Consider the following 20,520-nt stretch of genomic DNA (forward strand, 5'->3'; position numbering starts at 1 on the left):
AATTTCTTAAGTGTATTAACTACAAGTGTTTTTTTTAAGTTTGTGCCTGATAATTAACAACTTTTGGATCTCCTGAGGGTCTCTATTTACTAAAAAACAAGAAACAAACAATTCTTGTCTTTTTTGTGTGCTTGCTATTTTTGGTTGAGTACCAAATATTTCATATAAAAAACTGATACAATAATTTGAGTCTCCAGATGATGTTATCTTCCTTCAGAGAGAACTTGCTTCTAGCATTTGGTTAGGCTAGGAATAGCTTATTTAAATCCAGTCAGAGAATGAGATATTTCAAAGCTAGTTTCAACCTATTTCTTTGTCATTCTTACTGAAAAGGATCTCAGCTAAAAGCCAGGTGTCGTTACCAAGGCTATTCCCCTTTGTGAGCTCTGAATGTTTCCTCTCTTCCTTGCAAGAATCCTTACATCTTAAGATGTTAAGAAGTTCTTAACCTCTTCTAAATCTTTCAGTCATAACTTCCTGCTCTGCTTCTCAGCCTTAGTTTTGCTTTGGAACTGTCAAGTGTCTTGAAGTGAAAAGTGAGACCGATCAGGATATTACTTTTCTGGGTTTCCCTCCTCTAAGGTCTTGGTTTTACAAGTCCTTATTGAATTGGTAGCTTAAGTAATTGTTTTATAGTATTTTGTCTATATATTTGATTAGATAAAACCACGTGAAATTTGCTGTTTTCATATCTCAAAACTGGTTGCATATTGGCAGTATTATATGGGTCAATTAAAGTTGTTCCCAGTGCAAAGGTTGGTGTTAAACAAATAACCATACCATCGCTAGAAGCAGAATTCTCAGAATCTGGTGCATATGCTATGGGAGCATTGAATAAGTGTACAAAGATGACTAATACATATATTCATATAAAATATACATATTCATCAAATAATATTTTTCCTGTGGAGTAAGGTATGCATCTTATTTCTCAGAATCAAGTTTAGATGGCAAGTCAACTGCACTAAAAATCTCAATGTAATAAGAAAAAATTATCTATGTGCCTAAAAAGATTATTACTAGGAAATGGTCCTTGCAACTCATCTTTCTCATTTCTTTTTCTGAAGGATTGCTTATGGATGCCCAAATGCATTAAGTTTGGATGGTTTCTGCCCTATACACCAACAGATAATGAGTACGGTGCTTGGAAACACCATTACATTGCTTGTGTGTCCAACTTAGATTGGCTAACCCCTAGGGAAGCTGCTGCTGTTTATGGGACTCTGAATGAACCCAAAACAGAAGATGAAGAGCTACAGGAGAGGCAAAGAGAAAGGTGCCTAAGGAAAATAATTTGGGAGAAAATTGCACTACATAAGAGTGAGTGGCATTTTACAACTTTATGTCTTAGCCGAGTATTGTAGAAACCAATGGATTTACATACAAATTCCCACAGAAGAGGATAGCACTGTCTTCTTGAAATAGCCTATAGGAGGCATTCTTTAAAGTATGTCAGGGAAAGCTCTCTGTTCTTTACTATTAACTAAGAAAGCAAAAAGATTTCCAATGAAATATGTAAAGTTAAATGCCAGTGCCTCCATGAGACTAAAGATAAGGAGAGAGAAGCACAAGCACAGGCAAAAGCAAATAAATACATTCAGGACAATTCAGAAGAATTAGTATTGATGACAACATAGGAAAAATGAAAATGGAAATGGAAGCAAGAAGAATGACCTTTTTTTTTTTTAAGGTGAAAAGGGAGTAGGGATGAGACATGCTCTTAGCTAAGCCCTCTGATCTGCGCAGTATGTAATTAGCAAACCTGATCTGAGTTCTCCCATCTTGCTTTTTCACTGACTCACCCTCTGTGAGACTGTAACAAATGGGAAATTTACTTGAAGCCAAGAAGAAAGGCAAAAATGATGTGAAGCCTACAAATTGACGAACTGGTTTCTACAAGAAAAGAGTTGCTTATTCTCTGAGCTTTGTTTCTTGACCTGAAGTGACTGGTAACTTGCAGCTACAGAGCGGAGAGGATAAGAGAACCAAAGAGAGTCTGTAAAATGGCTGTAATTACTGCCATCTGGAATACTGCCCTGGTACAGCTTTAATTTTGATGGCTTTATCTGTGTAGACTTGGCTGGGAGAAGCTTGAAGTAAACAGCCAAGCCTGCTGCTATTTGTTTTTCAGAGGAGTTGTTCAAAGTTCGACCCCCTTGGGTGAGTGGAACACACTGCTCTAGATTGTTCAAATCCAAATGCCAACCACGTCTCTCCCAGACTGCGAGGGATCGAGTGGAATTACACGAAACTTTGGAGAAACAGCTTGTTTTGTCATCTTTAGAATCTTTGCCCAAGCGGTAAGCAAACCTTCATCTGCTGAAGGTTCAGCACCTTCCCATGATACCAAGAATTCATTCTAGAATAATTTAGCTAACATGCAGTGGTCTTGTATAATTAAATCACTCTTATCCTATAAAATAGCAATAAAAATAGTTCCTTAATCTTCAACAACAGTGGTCTTAAACATGCTTTCTGAAGTAAATATGTAACATTCAAAATTTACATTTCACATATTCTTAACTCTGCAAAGAAGCTATATTGTGGATGTAGCAGTTTTTCTGTGTAAAGTTATTGAGCAAAAATAATATTTTTCCAGAATTATTTTTTTTAATGGAGTAAGTATATCTGAATGGTTGTGGGGATGAGGTGGCTGTAGAAAATAATAGACATTATTTGAAAAAACCATGAGGCCCAGGTGATTAGGGAAATTTAAAATATCATGGCTGCTTCCTTTTCAACTGTTGTTTTGAACCCTTTAGTATGTCAGTACATTGGTTTTAAGTGCCCTACAAAATTTCCAAGAACACATTCTAGCATCCCATGAAGACAGGAGGAGACACCCAGTGGGCAGCTTTGACCCCACTCACCCAGGAGTCCCCTTTGCTGACATCCCTGAAAACCACAGGGAGAGACCGAGGGCCTGAAGCCGCTTGCCTTGTACAGAGAACTGATGCCCAGAGGACACAATGGTGCTCACTTATCAAAGTCAAACTAGAGAAAATAAAAACTTCACTTTTCCCCCCTCTTATCCTTATAGAAGCAACATTTCTGGACGCCATTCCTACCCTTTATTATCGAAGAAAAGTTGGCGTGGAGTTTATAAAAATGACAGCGGTTCTTCAAATGCTCTCCAGCCACACTTCATATTAATATCATCTCGGATTCCTGCATATGAGGTACAGTGGGTTAGGAGGCCAGTCCTTCTCTGAATTGGGTTTTTTAATCTCCCCTAGAGTAGATGTATGGCAATCTTTTGGTCACCATGTGTATGAAAATGATTCATCTCCTAAAAGGAAAGCTGTCTGATCTAAGTGGAAATGTACAGACCCAAACAGTTTTAAAACTCAGAAGCAATAAAAATAACCATAAATCAAAATTATTTTTTAAAAGTATTAAAGGCCCAACTGCCTTGCTTTTAGAGGTCCAATAAATTTTTGTTAAATTCAATTTTTTGCCCCTAATCCACAAAAAAGCAAAGTGATACAAATTATTTTAAAATTTCTTTGGAATGACTAAGGAATTTAATAATATCCTGTAACTAGCATCTCTAAAAAGAAAACTGTCAGAAATCTATTTTGTGATCTACTTAATGAAGGTGACTTTAAATGAAAATATGCTCTTTCTATAATGAAGTTATATATTTTAAATTTTAATGTGAATAAGAAAAAAGAAGCATAAAGTAGACATAGGAAGCATGTATACTGAGTATGCATGTATATGTACATATGCATGCACTGATACACATATATGTAAAGCATGGCATTAGTAGACTGTATTTGTTGGCTTACTTAGAAAGTTCTTGCAAAAAATTCTTATTTGTAAGAAAATGGTTGCTTTCAAGGTATTAAATCACTTCACTGTTGAACATCTAGGAGTTGACTTTGATCATTTACAACAGGCTAGCTTAATGGATCCATATGAAAGCAAGATCAGAGTTTGATCTCCATGTGGGCCGTAGATAGTTTCTCTAATGTTTAAAAATACCTCATGCTGGGCACAGAGGATAACTGATGACAGAGTAAGAGTGAATAAAGTGGAATTGAATAAATCCATGATCCCGTTTGTCTTCTTTATGTAAGACTATGCCAGACTCATGAATGTAATGGAGGTTTAGGTAAAAACCATGAAACCATGTGGTAGTTCTCTATTGAGTTGAACTGTGATCTCCAGAAAGTGGCATGAGGTTTTGGGAAAAATCAGTGCCTTCAATGACTTTCCAACCTGACTGCTGCTAAGGAATTAACTTTATCAAAGTGAAAATTTATCTGGTTGGTTGTTGAATTCAAAGAACAGTGGTTTTAGCATTTATTTAATACTAAATAAATATTTAGTATTGATTACTATTTATAAATATTTAGTATTTAGTATTAATACTAAATATTGATCATTCAAAAATGTATAATTAAGAGGAAAACAAAATCTAAGAAGTCCATTACAAAATTACATAAGTTTTTTGCTTTAGTGTATGTGTCACTGTGCATGGGTGTGTACAAAGATAAAAAAACTGGAAGAAAATAATTCATTAGTGTTTCTTTGAGTCGTGGAGTTACAAATGCACTCAAATTTCCCGTTAGAAAAGAAAGAAAATAATTTTAAAAAGAAACGTGATGGGGAAAACTTATCATCTTCCTCCTATAATTTCTGAAGAAAAACAATAGTCTTCAAAAATCACAGATTACATAGTCACTGTTTTTAATTTATTAAGAAGTATTCTAAAGTAACAGGCTTCCCTGGTGGCTCAGATGGTAAAGAATCTGCCTATAATGCAGGAAACCTGGGTTTGATCCTGGGTCAGGAAGATCCCCTGGAGAAGGAAATGGCAACCCACTCCAGTATTCTTACCTGGAGAATTGCACAGACAGAGAAGGCTTGTGGGCTACAGTCCATGGAATCGCAAAGTCGGACATGACTGAGTGAGTGACATGTTCTAAAGTAATGGGCTTTGGTTCCTACTGGTCTGGTTTTGTTTTCTAGATGGTGGCGAACAGTGTTAGAGCAGGTATCATTTCTGTGGTGTATGAACACAGTGGCCTAACCTTGGAGACCCTACTTTATCTCATAGAAAAAGCTCTGGATGGGCAGATGGCACAGAGTGTGGGAATATTCAGTGACGGAGATAGCAGAGAAATCAACTTACTCCAAGGTAAGACTGGGGATTGGGAAGAAAAATTTGCACTGAGGTAGTGTTTGTCCACAATTTAAGGAGGTTGATATCCTAGCTCAAAGCAAGCAGGCAGGAGGAGTTCCTTCTTACTCTTTTCTTTCTTTACTGGGGCTTAGGAAGGCAGTCTCCAGGACTCCTTTAGAAATCAGTGCAGACACATGCAGACTAGCTGAATCATCACATTCAATTCCCAGGAGGTGAAAGGTACAGTGAAGTTTCCCATGCCTGGGAGCGTTACTTCTGCTCTCTAGGACTTATTTATTGATTGACAATCATGGGAAACATTTCCACTTTGGAACTTGGTTGCAAAGTCCCAGGACTTGACTGGCCATTGACCAACCATGTTGTGAGCTGGTAACTCACACTGCTGCCCCACGGAAGCAGAGACACAATGTCCTTAACCTAAGCACTCAGTGTCTAATAAATCCAGGACAGTAGGAGAGTGTTGTCATGTTGGAGTCCAGTGGTACCTTCTGTGGTCCTAACATGGGGCCATCATTGAAGCAGAGATGCCCTGCAGATCTTGGCCTTACAAGCAGATGTTGGCTTTTTGAACCTCTGTATTTTCACAACACAAACTGCTAAGAGCTTCTGTTAATGTGACATTTTGATTTCCTCCCCCTCAGGCTATAAAATTGGTATTAAAAATTTATTGAGGCCTGAAGTGAGAGACTTCTGGGAAAAATTAGGAAGCTATGTGGCCCCAGAAGAAGAAGGGGGTCACGTGGACCTCTTTGTACCACTTGGAGCATCAGGTCAGTTTTGAGAGGTGGTGGTCATACCTACTTTGTGATGATATTTCATGGATTTATAAAATGTCCTCAATTCAAATAACTAAGTTACATTTATTTTTTATTTTTCTCCTTATACTTCACATACTCAGATACTTAGGGAGAAAGGACATCAAGGCTAGTGGTCAGAGTAACCTGTCCCTAAAGAAATAGTCATTAGTGGTAAAAGCTAACCAGAAAAATTATTTCTGTTTCTTCTGGAAAACACACTAAAATCAGCCTCCACAGTACAGGTGAAAATGCCAGACCAGCATTGGGACCATTATCAGCCTGTATGAGGAAACTTTCCCTGTTGGGTTCAGAATCTGGAAGGAGTGGGCATGAACTTGGTGACCAGGGACCTGGACTTGAATTCCACTCATGTGACTTGAGCTGTGTGGTCTTAGGCAAGTTTGTGGACCTCTGTTTCCTCATATGAAAGTTAGGATAATAGTACCTTACCTTATCGGACTTGTGAATATCAAAATACATATAAAATACTTAAATGTTGGAGTATTTAAAAATGGAGTATTAAAAAAATGGTGCCTTGTAAAGATGAGTGTGGTAACATCATTTTCAGTGCCTAATATCAGTCATATTTAACATAAAAGCTCTGCTTTCATGAATTCATGGGCTGTTTTTTGTTGTTGTTTTTTAGCCAAGCAGAACATGGGAAAGGAAGTGTGGAATTAAAGTTTCTCAAACTGTTTCTTGCTACCCATTCCTTAGGGAACTTAAACTTAGTTCTTAATCCTTAGATTTCACTGGACTATTCAATACATACAAAGCATGACTCTGGCAGGATTTCTCTAGGCAAAGGAAGTATAGGAAGGAGTTTAAAAGAAAATGAAGTACAAATTATTGTAAAAAAATAGTTTTTACAATTACTACAAGTATATAATCTCAATTATGTAGAACATAGGGACAGACAACTCTAGGAGCAAATATAGCACACTATTAACCCTATCTCTAGATCTGTTATTTCAAATTTTCTTTTAAAATCAATTTGAAAAGGTAAGTTACAAAGAATGTGGAAGGTGTGACCCCAATGTTTAAAATCTGTGTATGTGACAGGGAGGGTGGTAGTGGGGTGTGTGTATAAGAAGGGTTTGGAAGCATATATACCATCATGCTGACTACAGTTGGATAATATTAGTGAGTTTTCCTTTCTTTTACATTTTTCTTTTTCTTTGATCTTTTTTTGGTCTCTATTTTCTGTAGTGAACTACTATTACTTTTAAAATGAGACCAAAACAAATTTTTTAATGGGAGTAGGGGAAAAAAAGGATGTTAAAAAGTAACATATTGAAAGGCAAAGAGAATATGGGCAAAAGGGGAAAAGAACAGTAGATTTAGTGACACAAACATGGTCTCAAGTGAAACTTAATGGTACGCAAACAATAGATTTCCCATTGCCATTCTGGGCCCCCAGGTCATCCCTGAACTTCCTATCAAATATAATTTCTCCTGGGTGAACCATGGAGACCCTGGTTCAGTCAGAAGGCCCTGGCTTCTCAGTCAAAAATCTTCCACCACCTCAGGAATCACTCTGGAGCCTGTCAGCCCTGTAGCTGTACCACCTCTGAAATCCTGATCTTAAGCATTTTTCTCTGAGTACCACTTCCAAATTGTGTCCTCAAATATTCCCACTCTATCGGTTCTTTGCCTGAGGATCTCCAATCCACGTACTCCCACTTACTATCACCATGCCTTTGACCTTGGTTCCTTCCTCATTAAACCTAGATTTACTGGTTTTTCATTATCATCTCTCTTGCAAAGAACCTGAACTTCTTTTTTGCTGGCCAAACCCCAGTTTATTTGGCTAAATCCCAATGCCAGTTGGAGAAGGAAATGGCAACCCACTCCAGTGCTCTTGCTTGGAAAATCCCATGGACGGAGTAGCCTGGTAGGCTGTAGTCTGTGGGGTCACGAAGAGTCGGACATGACTGAGCGGCTTCACTTTCACGCACTGGAGAAGGAAATGGCAACCCACTCCAGTGTTCTTGCCTGGAGAATCCCAGGGACGGGGGAGCCTGGTGGGCTGCCGTCTATGGGGTCACACAGAGTCGGACACGACTGAAGTGACTTAGCAGCAGCACCAGCAGCAATGCCAGTTACAACACAACCTTCTGCGTAATCTATGCCTGCCAGTGCTGAAGCAGCTGAAGACTGTTGGAAAGAGTAATACAACTGTTCTTACTGGTCTAACTTTAATGCCATAAATACCAAATGGGATTGGAACTCTGATAAGCAATCCTACCACATTTCCTTGGTAAATTCACTTTCCCACTCTTTAATGACTGTCACCCCTTCTCCTTTTTAGTCAATCTTTCAATAACCTTCTCTCTCACTTGTTGATTTCACCATTTACTTCCCTAAGGAAACCCCTTAATATACCTCCCACCACAAAAACCACCATCTATCCAACCTTTTACATTCATCCTGTCTTCCCTTCTGTTACGGTGAAAGAAGCACCCCTACTTGAATCAAACATCAGCTACTACACTTGGACCCTGGATTGCACCACCTTGCACCTTCTCAAGACATCACTCCTATGCTCAATCCACCTCCAGAGCCTCAATCCTCTATTGGATTAATCCTATCAGATCAAGAATACCTGTAGTAGCTCCTCCATTCCCCCTCCCCCCTGAGAGACCATAACTTTCTCTCACATGAGTTGACTATACCAATGGTTCTCAAGTTTTTGATGTGTATTTGACTCACCTAGAGGACTTGTCGCAATCCACATTGCTGGATCCCACCCAAGTGTTTCAGATTCAGGTCTGGCATGGGAGCTGAGAATTTGGTGATGGTGATGCTGATGCTGCTGATCCCAGAGCCACACTTGGAGAACTACTGGTATAGTTCAGAGGTCCCCAACCTTTTTGGCAGCAGGGACCAATTTTGTGGAAAACAGTTTTTCCATGGACCAGAAGTGGGGGTTTGGGGGTGATTCAAGCATATTACATTTACTGTGCACTTTGCTTCTAATCTAATCCTTTCACTGATCTAACAGAAGTTACCAGTCCACAGCCGGAAGGTTGGGGATCCCCCTAGCTGACTGCTTCTGCCTTCCTCATCTCTCACTTGCCCACCTCCCAAGCTCCTCGAAGTGGTCTCAGTCTACCAAAGCCACTTTTGGAAGACTATAAAAGACTCCCATGTGCCCAAATGCAGCAGTCCCTTCTCCATCCGCACCTTGCCCTGACCTCACAGTGGCGTTTGAGGTGGATGAATACTCCTCCTCAAAACTCTTCTTTCCTTGGTTTCCCTAATACCACCCATTCCTTGTTTTCCTCCTACCTCAGCAGTCTGTTCCCCTCAGTCTCCTTTGCCGGCTTCTCTTTGGTGAGGCCTGTAAATGTGTCCCGGGCTTGATCCCAGACTCACTTATTTTCCATGGCTACACTCTTCCTTTAGGGAGTCTCATTTATTCCTATGACTCTACGTTCAATCTGGATACTGAAGACTCCCAAATTTATGTCTCCATCTTTGAAATCTCTCAGCTGTAAATTCGTCTTGCTTTTACTTGACATCTTCATGTGGGTGTTTAGTTTGCATGGCTAAGAGGCATCTCAAAGTTCACACACCTGAAACAGATTCTTGATTCCCTTGTATCACAAACCCACCCCTTTCCCAGAATTTCTCACTTAAGATCGCATTATTCACAAGTTACTGATAAGCCAGAAACCTAAAACTCTTTTTTTGGCGTTACTTACAAATTGTAAGCACTTTTATTAATGTATAGTTGACATGAAGTATTTAAAGTGTGTAATTTGATAAATTTTGACATATGTCTACACACCATGTGAAACCATAAAAGTCAAGATAATGAACACATTCATCATCCCCCAAAGTTTCTTCCTGCCACCTTGAGATTTCTCACTTTGCTTCTCCACTCAAACCAGAGGCAACCACTGAGCTCACAATATATTAGTTTGTATTTTATAGAATTTTCTGTAAATGGAATCATACAGTGCATTTTTTTGGTCAGGCTTCCGTCACTCCAGATATTTTAGATTTGTCCATGTCATGCTAGTATCAATGGTTCATTCCTTTTTACTACTGGGAATGATTATATTGTATAGTTATACCATGTTTGTTTATCCATTCACCTGTTGATATTTGAGTTCTTTCCAGTTTAAGACTTTTACAAGCAAAGCTGCTGTGAACATATACTTTCATTTCTCTTGGGTAAATAAATACCTAGGAGTGGAATCACTGGTTTATATGATAGGTGTAGGTTTAACTTAAAAAAAAAAAAACAAAAAAAAACCCAGCCAAATTGTTTCCAAAGTGGTTGTGCCATTTTAGATTTCCACTCCAGCTACCCAACACTCTGATACTTGTTTAAGGTCAGTCTTCTTAATTTGAGCCATTGAAGTGTGTCCTGATATCTCTTCATGGTTTTAATTTGCATTTCTCTAATGATCAGTGATGCTAAGCTTCTTTCCACTTGTTTATTTGCCATTTGTCCTCCTTGGTGAAGTGTCCTTTCAAATCTTTTGCTCATTTTAAAATTTAGGGTTTTTGGCTTTTTACTGAGATATCTTTGTATATTCTGGGAAAGTTGTTGCAAATATTTTCTCCCGCTCTATGACTTATCTTTTCCTTCTCTGAATAGTTTGTTTTGAAGACAAGAAATTCTTAATTTTGATAAAGTCTAATTTATCAATCTTTATGTTTTATAAATTATGCTTTTGATGTCATATCTAAAAACTCTACCTAACCAAAGATCACTTCTATGATTTCTCCAAAATTATTTCTAGTTTTATGTTTGACATTTGGGTTTGTGATCCATTTGACTTATGCTTTTTTTTAAAAAATAGAATGCCAGGTATAAATTGAAGTTCTTTTTAAAAAAACACATGGCTATCAAATTATTTCAGTACCATTCCTTATAAAGACCATCCTTTTCCCAGTGGATTTTATTTGCATCTTAGTTGAAATCAGTTGACTATGAATGTATAGGTACCCTTATGAACTTGCTGTAATTTCATTGATCTATTTGTCATTGGAAACATTAGATACAAATAAATGACAGACATCCCAATCTTTCAGCCACAACCATCTTGCTGCAGCAACTGAAACAACTTGGAGTGATCCTTTACTCCTGGACCACAAAGAATTAAAGTACATTACGTATAGTTTCATTTGAAGTAGTTTGATCTATATGCTGTGTCACAGAAGAAGGGGTAAAATTAACACTAAAATTTGACCATTGTATTCCACTGTGTGTTTAACAGTTTTAAAACCAGCCTCTTGCAGGAGACTTCGACTCAGACTATTTTAGAAAATCTGTGTAGACTTTTCTGTCTTTGGCCTAATTCCAAATTTGAAAATAAACACCAGGTCAAACTGCATCCCTCTTTCTCCACCCTGTTGTCAATCCTCCTGAATGAAGTGTCTGGACTTCAGCATTGAGGGATGAACTGTAAAGCGCTGACGGACTATTCCATGAGGGATTTGAGTTGAAGACAAGACCTACAAGTGACCTTTCTTGGCCAGCTCATTAGTGCTTCTAAGTAGTGTTTAACTGTTATGGCAAAACCTGTGAGTGAACTAATGAAAGTATTTTTGACTGTGCAGAGGCAGGAATAGAAGTTCTTTCTCAGCTGTCTCAACTGACTGGCACATTATTTACTGCTCCTACTGGGATTGCCACTGGCTCTTACCAACATCGTAAGTGTGTATGGGTGCTGACTACTGTGTCCATTGATACCCACCAACTCCAGGATCACCAAGGACAAAACACAGCTAATAATACTGGTTCTGGCAATGTCAATTACTGCCTTTCATTCCTACTCTGAAGGAGTGCTGTCACTTCCCAAGCTAGTTCATTTCTCATCACTCCGTCATTTGCTTAGAAGGGAATTATTATTACAAATATCTGCTTCAAACCATCATTTGCGAAAATACCAGCTTTAACAGTTAAACAAAGATGTAGCTGATCTAGAGAAATGATAAGTACAGAGCATAATTCTCTTCATAAAACATTATCAATGTGCTTTCATTTGGAAAAATGAATTGGAGCTATAAGGAGCTAGTGAAGGGGCTGGCTCAAGTTTCATTGCAGTAGCATTAAGGGAGAGGAAGAACAAAGAGAAATTACACTTGAAAGCAAAATTTCATTTAGATACTAAAGCTGCAACTATTGGATCAAAATAACATTGTCTGACCAACAAGAGTGAAATTGCTTTGCTGTAATAATGTTAATCATTTTCCCCTTTAAAACTCTCTCACTTCCTATCAAACAGGGATGGAAGTGATGTAAAACTATATAAAGCATTACTTCTCTAATCCTGAATGCTAAGTGCCTTTCAAGACAGGAAAGCTGGAATCATGGGAGACTTGTAAGGAAGAAGATTCATGATGATACAACAAAAAGCACACTGACCTAATACAGCTTTGTAGCAGAAGTTGCTTGTTAATTTTAGTTTACATAGCAGCAGCGTCCAATGAGAGCATATTTGGCCCCATTCAGGGAGGAAATCAGCCTCGCAGAGATAACAGGGTCTAGACACTGCAGTTATAAAATGGGTTTTCATCTTTTTCTCCTCTGTCTCTTCTTCCTCTTTTTCCCACTTTTTCTTCTCATTCTAGAACATGTTACAAATAGTTTCATGTTTATCAGCAAAAAATGTGGAAAGAAGAATGAAACTATCCATTTAGGACAGAAAATTGAATTTCCTTTGGTCCTGTGTCATTCAGTCACTGATTTTCAAGGACAGAAACTTTAAGCACCCATTTCAGTACATGTAGAGATATCTGTAGAGAGAGAGAGAGCAGCTGGACATGATGTAAATAAGATGCAGGGTTGGCTCCAATGGAGATGACTTTTGGATGACATGATGGGGAAACCAGGTAAAATGCGGTTTTCCTGTATTTTTACTTTTTAGGATGTGAACATAAAATAGTATATTCTTATTTGGAAGTCTATTCTGCTTTTGATGCAAAAATCCAGCAGCTATTTAATTTTACTTCAAATACAGTGTAAATGTCAATCTTATCAAAGAGTAGATAGACATTTGAAATTATTCATTTTGTCCTTTTTGAGTTTCTAATTTTACCTTTGAAAGCAGACTATGGGTGTTTATCTTAGACTTCTAATGAGAAAGGGTAATAAGCCTGATATAAATACAATTAAGAGTATTTTTTTTCCCATACTGTAAACAAGAAGAACTCTGAGCTTAAGTCTGTGATACTAAATGCAGAAAATAATGTCAGTTCTTAGTGACTGGCTGGGACGACAGTGGGAAACGGCACCCCCTTCCATCTACTTCAGCGAATCAAAGCTGCAGACATGGTCCAGCCTTACCGACTTCCTGGAAGACACCTTGAAATCAGTAAGGAAACAACTAAGTCCTCTCTTCAAGGAGTTGCAGAAGAACATCAGTGGCAGGATGATAGGTAAGAACTGTTGCTGCTTCTGTTGCTGGTTAATTATGAAGCTTGTCACATATCCAAAGTGAATACAAATGTAGGAATGCAGAAGTAAAAAACTGATTGTTCATTGTCTTTGTTTTTCATAGCTTCTTTCAGATATCATGAATATCCACTAAGAACAAATATATTCATCTTTAAAATGCTGAAGCTAGTTCCTGGTTTCAAATTTTACCATCTTATTAATTCTGTCAGTCAATTGTTTACCTTGGCAAAATTCACTTTGCTAAGCCAGAGAGCTCTGTCCTTTTCCCTCTTCAATTTGCTCTCAAAGTTAAGCACCAACATCCCAGTTAAGCATCTCTTAGACCACAGCACCCATTACTTAAATTGTTCTATAATTAAATTCTATGTATTTTCTTTCTAAAATATTTAATTTGGTGACGGGCTTCATGGACAGGCCTATTGGACATTACTGAATTTGTTTTCACATTTACACTTCTTACTCATGATTCAATTATCACAATAAAGACTCTTGAAAACAATGTCCTGTTTCAACTTTAGATCTTCATCTAAACCAGTCAGTTCTTCAAAATCAAGTACTTTTTTAAAAAAAAGTTAGGTTTTTCCTGCATCTTTAACTGCCAACTCATTTTCCTCCCTAACTCTTCACATGTCACTGAAGCACTGTACCAGTCAAGTCATTATATATCTATGTCTTACTTCTCTCTTCCCTTCCTCTGCCTTGCTCTGTCTACACAAGAGCTGTAACATACAAATATGCATACAGGTATTTCATCTGTCAACATATGCCCATCTCTCTCTGCATAAAGCAGGGATTTGTCTTTTTGGTTTTAACTCTACCACATTTAGTAGGTGTTCAGCTAATATTTAAAATTTCTTATGAGGCTATGTTATGGTTATGTTATGGTTCTTTCACAGATATTAACTACTAGAGAGATACATGAAAAGATTAACAGTAGAAGTGTTTTTTGATCATGTATGTCATAAGGCATGAAAATCAAATGGAAAAAGGTTGCTTTTCAAATCAATGCAAGTTGCTCAAAATATTTTAAAAATATAGGTGTCTGTATGTATGTTTGTATGTTATTCCCTATGGACTTAAAATATTTATGGAATTGAGCACAAAGATAATGCAGAATATAGAGGAGCTTTTGGTGGAATTGAGAATCTAAACTTTATAAGGTTCATTTTTACATGTTCTTTCCCTGTCCAATTTGTATATTTTATTCAATATCAACTTTGTCAGAGTGGTCACTTTTTATATGCTACACATTTAGATGCTTTTGCTCATTTTCTATTTTATCTTGATAGATAATCTTCATGGCATAATAGAATTTTTATTCTTAGTCTGCATTTTTATCAACTAACAAGCAACTGTAAGGACTGAGTTTTCTTCTTGATCACATCTCTTAATTAATTACAAAGCATATGGACTTATATTTACAGGGCAATTTGTATTTGACACCATGAGTGTGGCTAACATTCTGAATAACCAAGAAATCATACAAGCTCTGGCAGATGGATTGATAGAACTTTCAAAAGAAAATTCTGTAAGTGTTCCTTTGAATAAAATAAGCTACAAAAACCCCAAAACTTAAATTTTAGTGTGCATTTACCACTTTATCCTTTAGGACACAATTCCTCAGAGAAATAGCATCAGTTTATGAAAACAGTCACTGAAAGAGTCTGAACCCAAGATGTATTACACAAAAATAGGAAAATCTTCTCAGTTATTTGATATTAATCATATGGTACACTGTTCTATCTTGTGATTAATTTAAGTCAGAAGTGACTTCTTAAATAAAAAAACATGTTTAGTGGCTTATATTTCACATAAACATTATTCAACAGTTAAAACAATTAATAGTATGGCAGAAAAACTGAGAAATGGTGAAACCAGCTATAATAGATGAAAGGCAAGGAAGGCTAGATGAGAGAGGAAGGAAAAGAGAAAACAGGACAGAAACATGCAAGTCAGTAATTTGGTTGGGGATAAGCTTAGGGAAAGCCTGAAAAAAATCAGAAGCAAATTTTGAATGCTCTTCCAGAAAAGTCAGTCCACACACTAGGACACAATGAGGGGAGGCAGAATAAAAACATACTCTGCTCTAATATCATAGAAAGGCTCTAGGAAAATAAAATACAGTCAACTCTATGTATCCTTGGGTTCTGCAACCATGGGTTCTGCACCCTCAGATTCACCCAACCACATGTTGAAAATATTCATTAAAAAAAATTCCAGGGACTCACCTGGTGGCTAAGACTTCATGCTGTCAATGCAGGGGACCTAAGTTCATTCCCTGGTCATGAAACTAGAACCCAGATGCTGTAACTAAGACCTGGAGTAACCAATTAAATACATATTTTTTAATTCCAAAAGTTTCAAAAGGTGAAACTTGAATTTAGTCATGCGTTGACAACTATTTACATAGTGTTTATACTGTACTAGTACTATAAGTAATTGAGAGATGATTTAAAGTATATGGGACGGACTTCCCTGGTGGTCCAGTGGCTAAGACTCTGCACTCCCAATGCAGCGGGCCTGGGTTCAACCCCTTGTCAAGAACCTAAATGCTGAGAGCTGCAACTAAAGACTGAAAATCCCATGTGTGGCAACTAAGACCCGGTGCAGCCAAACAAATGAATAAATAAATGTGTAAAGTATATGGGGGTGTTTCCCAGGTAGTGCAGTTGTAAAGAATCAGCCTGCCAGTGCAGGACGTGCAAGAGACTTGGGTTCTATTCCTGTGTCGGGAAGATCCCCCAAAGTAGGAAATGGCAACATGCTCCCATATTCTTGCCTAGAAAATTCCATGGACAGAGGAGCCTGGTGGGCTATAGTCCATGGGGTCACAAAGTGAAAGTGAAAGTTGCTCAGTTGTGTGCAACTCTTTTCGATCCCACGGACTATAGCTTACCAGGCTACCCCATCCATGGAATTTTCCAGGCAAGAGTTCTGGAGTGGGTTGCTATTTCCTTCTCCAGGGCATCTTCCCGACCTAGGGATCAAACCCGAGTCTCCCACATTGCAGGCAGACGCTTTACCCTCTGGGCACACACACCAAAGTATATGGGAGAATGTCCTAGGTTATATTCAAGTACAACACCATTTTACATAAGGGACTTGAGTATCTGAGAATTTTGGTATTTGCAGAGGTCCCGAAGCAAATCCCCATGCATAAGGAAGAATTGTTGCAGCCCTCAGTTCAGGGGAAGCTGAGAACAGGACAGGAACGGGGTATTATCAACATACCTGATGCTGTATAAGGCTTGTAGTTTTCCAAGAAACAGTTCTCAAATATTTCCCACTGTAGTAATTATACTTTGTGGAGGATTTAACATTGCCTTTGGACACTTTCTCCTTATCTATCATGGTTTCAACTTGGCTTCCTGGGTAAGCACCAGACATCTCCTGGGCTCATGGCCCATTGTAGAGCCCGAGGAGTTGCAGGTAGCCATGAATTTCTTTTCTGAAGACTCAACTCTCCAGTGCACTAGCCAACCCTCTCACAGCCCAGCAATAAATGCCCTGGAGAATTCAGCTGATAATATGATCAGGGATGTTCACAGGGATAATCCTGAGGCCCTGAAATTCTCTGCAGTATTCTCAAACACCAAAGAATTATTCAATGTCTGATGTTGGTTCATGGTACTTATGCCACCAAATTATTTTAAAATAACCTTGTATGATATAATTTTCATGGTGTTCAAACCTACAGCCTGAGAGGGAACCAGATTTGGGAGTCTTACCAGGGTGTTTTCCGCAAGAATTCTGCTGCTTGGAGGCTCTCTTCTTTCCCCTGTAACACACCAAAGTTGTCCTGTCCCCTTTCCTCCTCTGGCTAAGAGGCCAGTGTGGGTCACTTTGGTTCTGAAGACCTTGAGACCCTCCCACAAGACCTTGGCATCCTCACTGAACTGTGACAATAAGCTAAGAACCAAGATTAACCAGAAAGCCCCATTTACTGCCTCAAATAAGAGTGACTTTGTTCTAGACTTGTAAATTAGGTAGAAAGCTGAAAATGCTACTAGAAAATGTGTTCTCATATCTGCTGCACTCTTGTTGACCTGCATTTGAAATAAAAATTCTTTTTTTGGGGGGGTTGGTAATCTTTCAGGACAACCCTCTGGAATTTTTGTCATATTTTCTGCTAAAGAAATGTAGTAAAAAGAGCAAGCATTTTGAAGGAAATGTCATTCTGACAAAAAGTGACCCAAAGGCAACACACAGTTTACTCACAAAGGTAAAATTACTGTGGCATTTTTATGCTGTTGCTTCACTGTACAGTTTGAGAAATGTGCTTAAGAAATTCATAATCAGTAATGATAATTCTAACCTTGAAAGCTTTCAATTTGTCATTTCTCATAAGAACTTCATTTTCATGGATTTTTATTTTTAAAAGGGTGTTTTGTAGTTTCATAATGTTAGTAACACTTAATCTACTTGATTAGTGGATTACATGGCATCATGCTGATGAGAGTAAACACTAGTTGACTCTTGGGGGAAGAACTGAATACTCGCATTCTGTCCAACATAACTTAAAGAGATTTTTTTTTTTTGCAGCCCAGGACACTTTTTTGGTGAAACTAAAAATGGTTCATTTTTCCTTTTTTCTTTTAGTTGAGATTCAAATTCATAAAAGAAAAAAAAGTGGGTTTGAAGCTAGTTCTTTAGTTGAGCAAAAATAATTTTGCCAGTACTATATTCAGAATATGTACATTCTTGGTTAAGTGAAGTAATATGGATTCAGGAAATACTGAAAATTGCACTGTCATTCAGAGAACTGATGTCTATGAAAATGCCATTTCATGCCCATTGGAAAAGCACCTATCTTTGATGATTGAAGGCTGGGGATGCCACCCCTAACACAAAGTCACCGTGGAGACTGTTAGGAGAAATAGACTTGTAAGTTCCCCTAGTAGCAAATGGTGTGTTGCCCTATTAACCTAATATTCTGGAAGACTTTGTTGCCCTGGCTTTACAGGACAGCACAGTGCAGGGAAAGGCAAATGGAGCACCACTGGGGCCGCGTCCTCTCTGCCAAGCTGCCCTAGACTCACTCAGCAGAGTGAAAGGCCTGCAGTTATGCAGCCCCTGCCCTCTGTCTTTAGTAGACCATGCCTCTTAGCAGAACCCCCACTCCCTGAAGCAGCTTATTCTTCCCAACCACAAGCATCCTCTTCAGGAGGAGTCTTGATAAACACATTCCCAGGGACATCAAAGCCTTTAGATGTTAGAACCCTGCTTCCTTGTAGCCTGACCCCTAAATCTATCTCTTACAAAACTCACAGACCATGTACTCATCAGAGTTCTCCAGAGAATCAGAACCAATAGACCTGCTCTTGTTACATCACCTTCCTGTAGTAAAACTACAGAAATGTTAAACTCCTTAATGCCTGGGAATATCTTTGATATTTTCCTTTTTTAAAAATAAAATAAAAAAAAAATAGATCTTAGATTATTATTTGGTTTTCTGTTATTTAAAACTTGGGAGCTTGTGCATAATGCCCATGAAACAAAGTTGGTGGCCCTAGGAAGGAAAACCACAGATTAAATATAGGTGCTGAATTCAGATAAAATGGAGGTGAGTTTCTCCACACCCTGGAGTTTATTTTTAAAAGTGTAGATATTCATCCAGAAGAGCACACAAACTCTCAACCATGGGAGTGGAAAGTAACGCCTTCTTCTGAGACAACTGTTTTATAGATTCTTCCACAAGGGTTTGTGTAAGAGGATTTGTCTGCCAAATCCAGGACCAAATACACATACATATATACATATAGATAGGTAGATAGCTCACTCTATTAATCTATCATCTTGCTGCCCAGTCAGTAGTACAATAGTAACTCCTGGCCTTGATATGCCTGCAGTGTTTACACTGATGCTATAGAACATGGTGATAGGTCACAGCCAGAATCATAGTTGTTCTTCAGCACTATCATTTTTCACAACTACTGCATGCATGCTCAGTCGCTCAGTCGTGTCCAACTCTCTGCGACCCAATGGACTGTAGACCGCCAGGCTCCTCTGTCCATAGGATTTCCCAGGCAAGAACACTGGAGTGGGTTGCCATTTCCTTCTCCAGGGGATCTTCTGGACCCAGGGATCAGACCACATCTCCTGTGTTTCCTGCATTGGCAGGTGGATTTTTTTTTTTTTTTTTTTTTACCACTGAGCCACCTGGGAAGCCTCACAACTCTTTCTGGACCCTAATTCAGGTAGTCAAGTGTTTTCTGGGAGAAGCACCAGCAATAATTAGGATGTTAGCAATAACTAAGATCCTAGAGGAAAATTCTGAATATGTGATCCAAAGTCTCCCTTACAGGCCATGGAGAATCTCAAGGCAAAGGCCCATTGACTCAAAATAATTGTGTTCTTAAAAATGTGTGAAGTTTGCTACTCTGTTACTTCCTTTGAGTTCCTCCTTCAAAATGAATAACAAATGGCATCTTAACCTAAGAACAGGTCCTAAAAATCCTAATAATTAAATAATATAAAATGAGAGAACATGTTGTTTTTAGGTTCAAACACAATTACTATATCAAATTGACTTGCTATCCACAAAGAAAAATTTACATTTAAGAAATAGCTGTAGCTGGGAATTCCCTGGTAGTTCAGTGGTTTAAAAATTCTTAAAAGCTGTTGCTGAGCCAGAGGTGAAACAAAGCCCAGTCTGAGTAAGCAGGTTCTAAGATAGCCAGGGTGGTCCAGGAGTCCACTGCTGAGCTTCAGTGAATGAGCACTCATGGGAGCCTGTCCAAAGGGATGATATCCCAGATAATGGGGCCTCCGTCATCTGTGGAATCCACAATTCGAATCTGTATGGCTTGGGTTCTCTTAAACTCCAGTCAAGCAGGCTGAGTTTCATTTTCATTTTATACCTGCAACCACGTCTACCTACACAACTGCAGTGTCACTGCTAACTGGTTGAAGTTATCATTTCTCTATATGAATGATCAGTATTATTACATATTTTGAAAGAAGACAATATTCCACGCATAGAAATTTTGAATTATTTTGTCAAAATTCAAACTAGATTCCCCCTGACCTGGCATAAATATAAATACTGGAGTAGGAAATGACAACCCACCGTAGTATGCTTGTCTGGAAAATTCCATGGAAAGAGGAGCCTGGTGGGCTAAAGTTCATGGGGTTACAAAGAGTTGGACCTGACT

At 38.3% G+C, this 20,520-nt stretch overlaps 1 protein-coding gene across 6 annotated transcripts in view; it reads left to right on the top strand.

The window, feature by feature from the left end:
* ECT2L (epithelial cell transforming 2 like) overlaps positions 1 to 20,520 on the top strand; it is an 89,877-nt gene that overhangs the window by 49,016 nt on the left and 20,341 nt on the right. For 4 of the 6 annotated variants that reach the window (XM_059889587.1, XM_059889586.1, XM_059889590.1 and 1 more), the window contains 9 exons: positions 1,068 to 1,320; positions 2,132 to 2,300; positions 3,041 to 3,179; positions 4,978 to 5,146; positions 5,794 to 5,922; positions 11,527 to 11,619; positions 13,165 to 13,347; positions 14,791 to 14,894; positions 17,463 to 17,588. In XM_059889587.1, the coding sequence (XP_059745570.1) occupies positions 1,068 to 1,320; positions 2,132 to 2,300; positions 3,041 to 3,179; positions 4,978 to 5,146; positions 5,794 to 5,922; positions 11,527 to 11,619; positions 13,165 to 13,347; positions 14,791 to 14,894; positions 17,463 to 17,588 (1,365 nt within the window). The remainder of the gene's footprint in view (positions 1 to 1,067; positions 1,321 to 2,131; positions 2,301 to 3,040; positions 3,180 to 4,977; positions 5,147 to 5,793; positions 5,923 to 11,526; positions 11,620 to 13,164; positions 13,348 to 14,790; positions 14,895 to 17,462; positions 17,589 to 20,520) is intronic. The other 2 variants (XM_059889589.1, NM_001191539.1) reach the window with 2 other exon arrangements.

Source organism: Bos taurus, chromosome 9 (assembly GCF_002263795.3).
Source record: "Bos taurus isolate L1 Dominette 01449 registration number 42190680 breed Hereford chromosome 9, ARS-UCD2.0, whole genome shotgun sequence".
Taxonomy (NCBI): Eukaryota; Metazoa; Chordata; class Mammalia; order Artiodactyla; family Bovidae; genus Bos; species Bos taurus.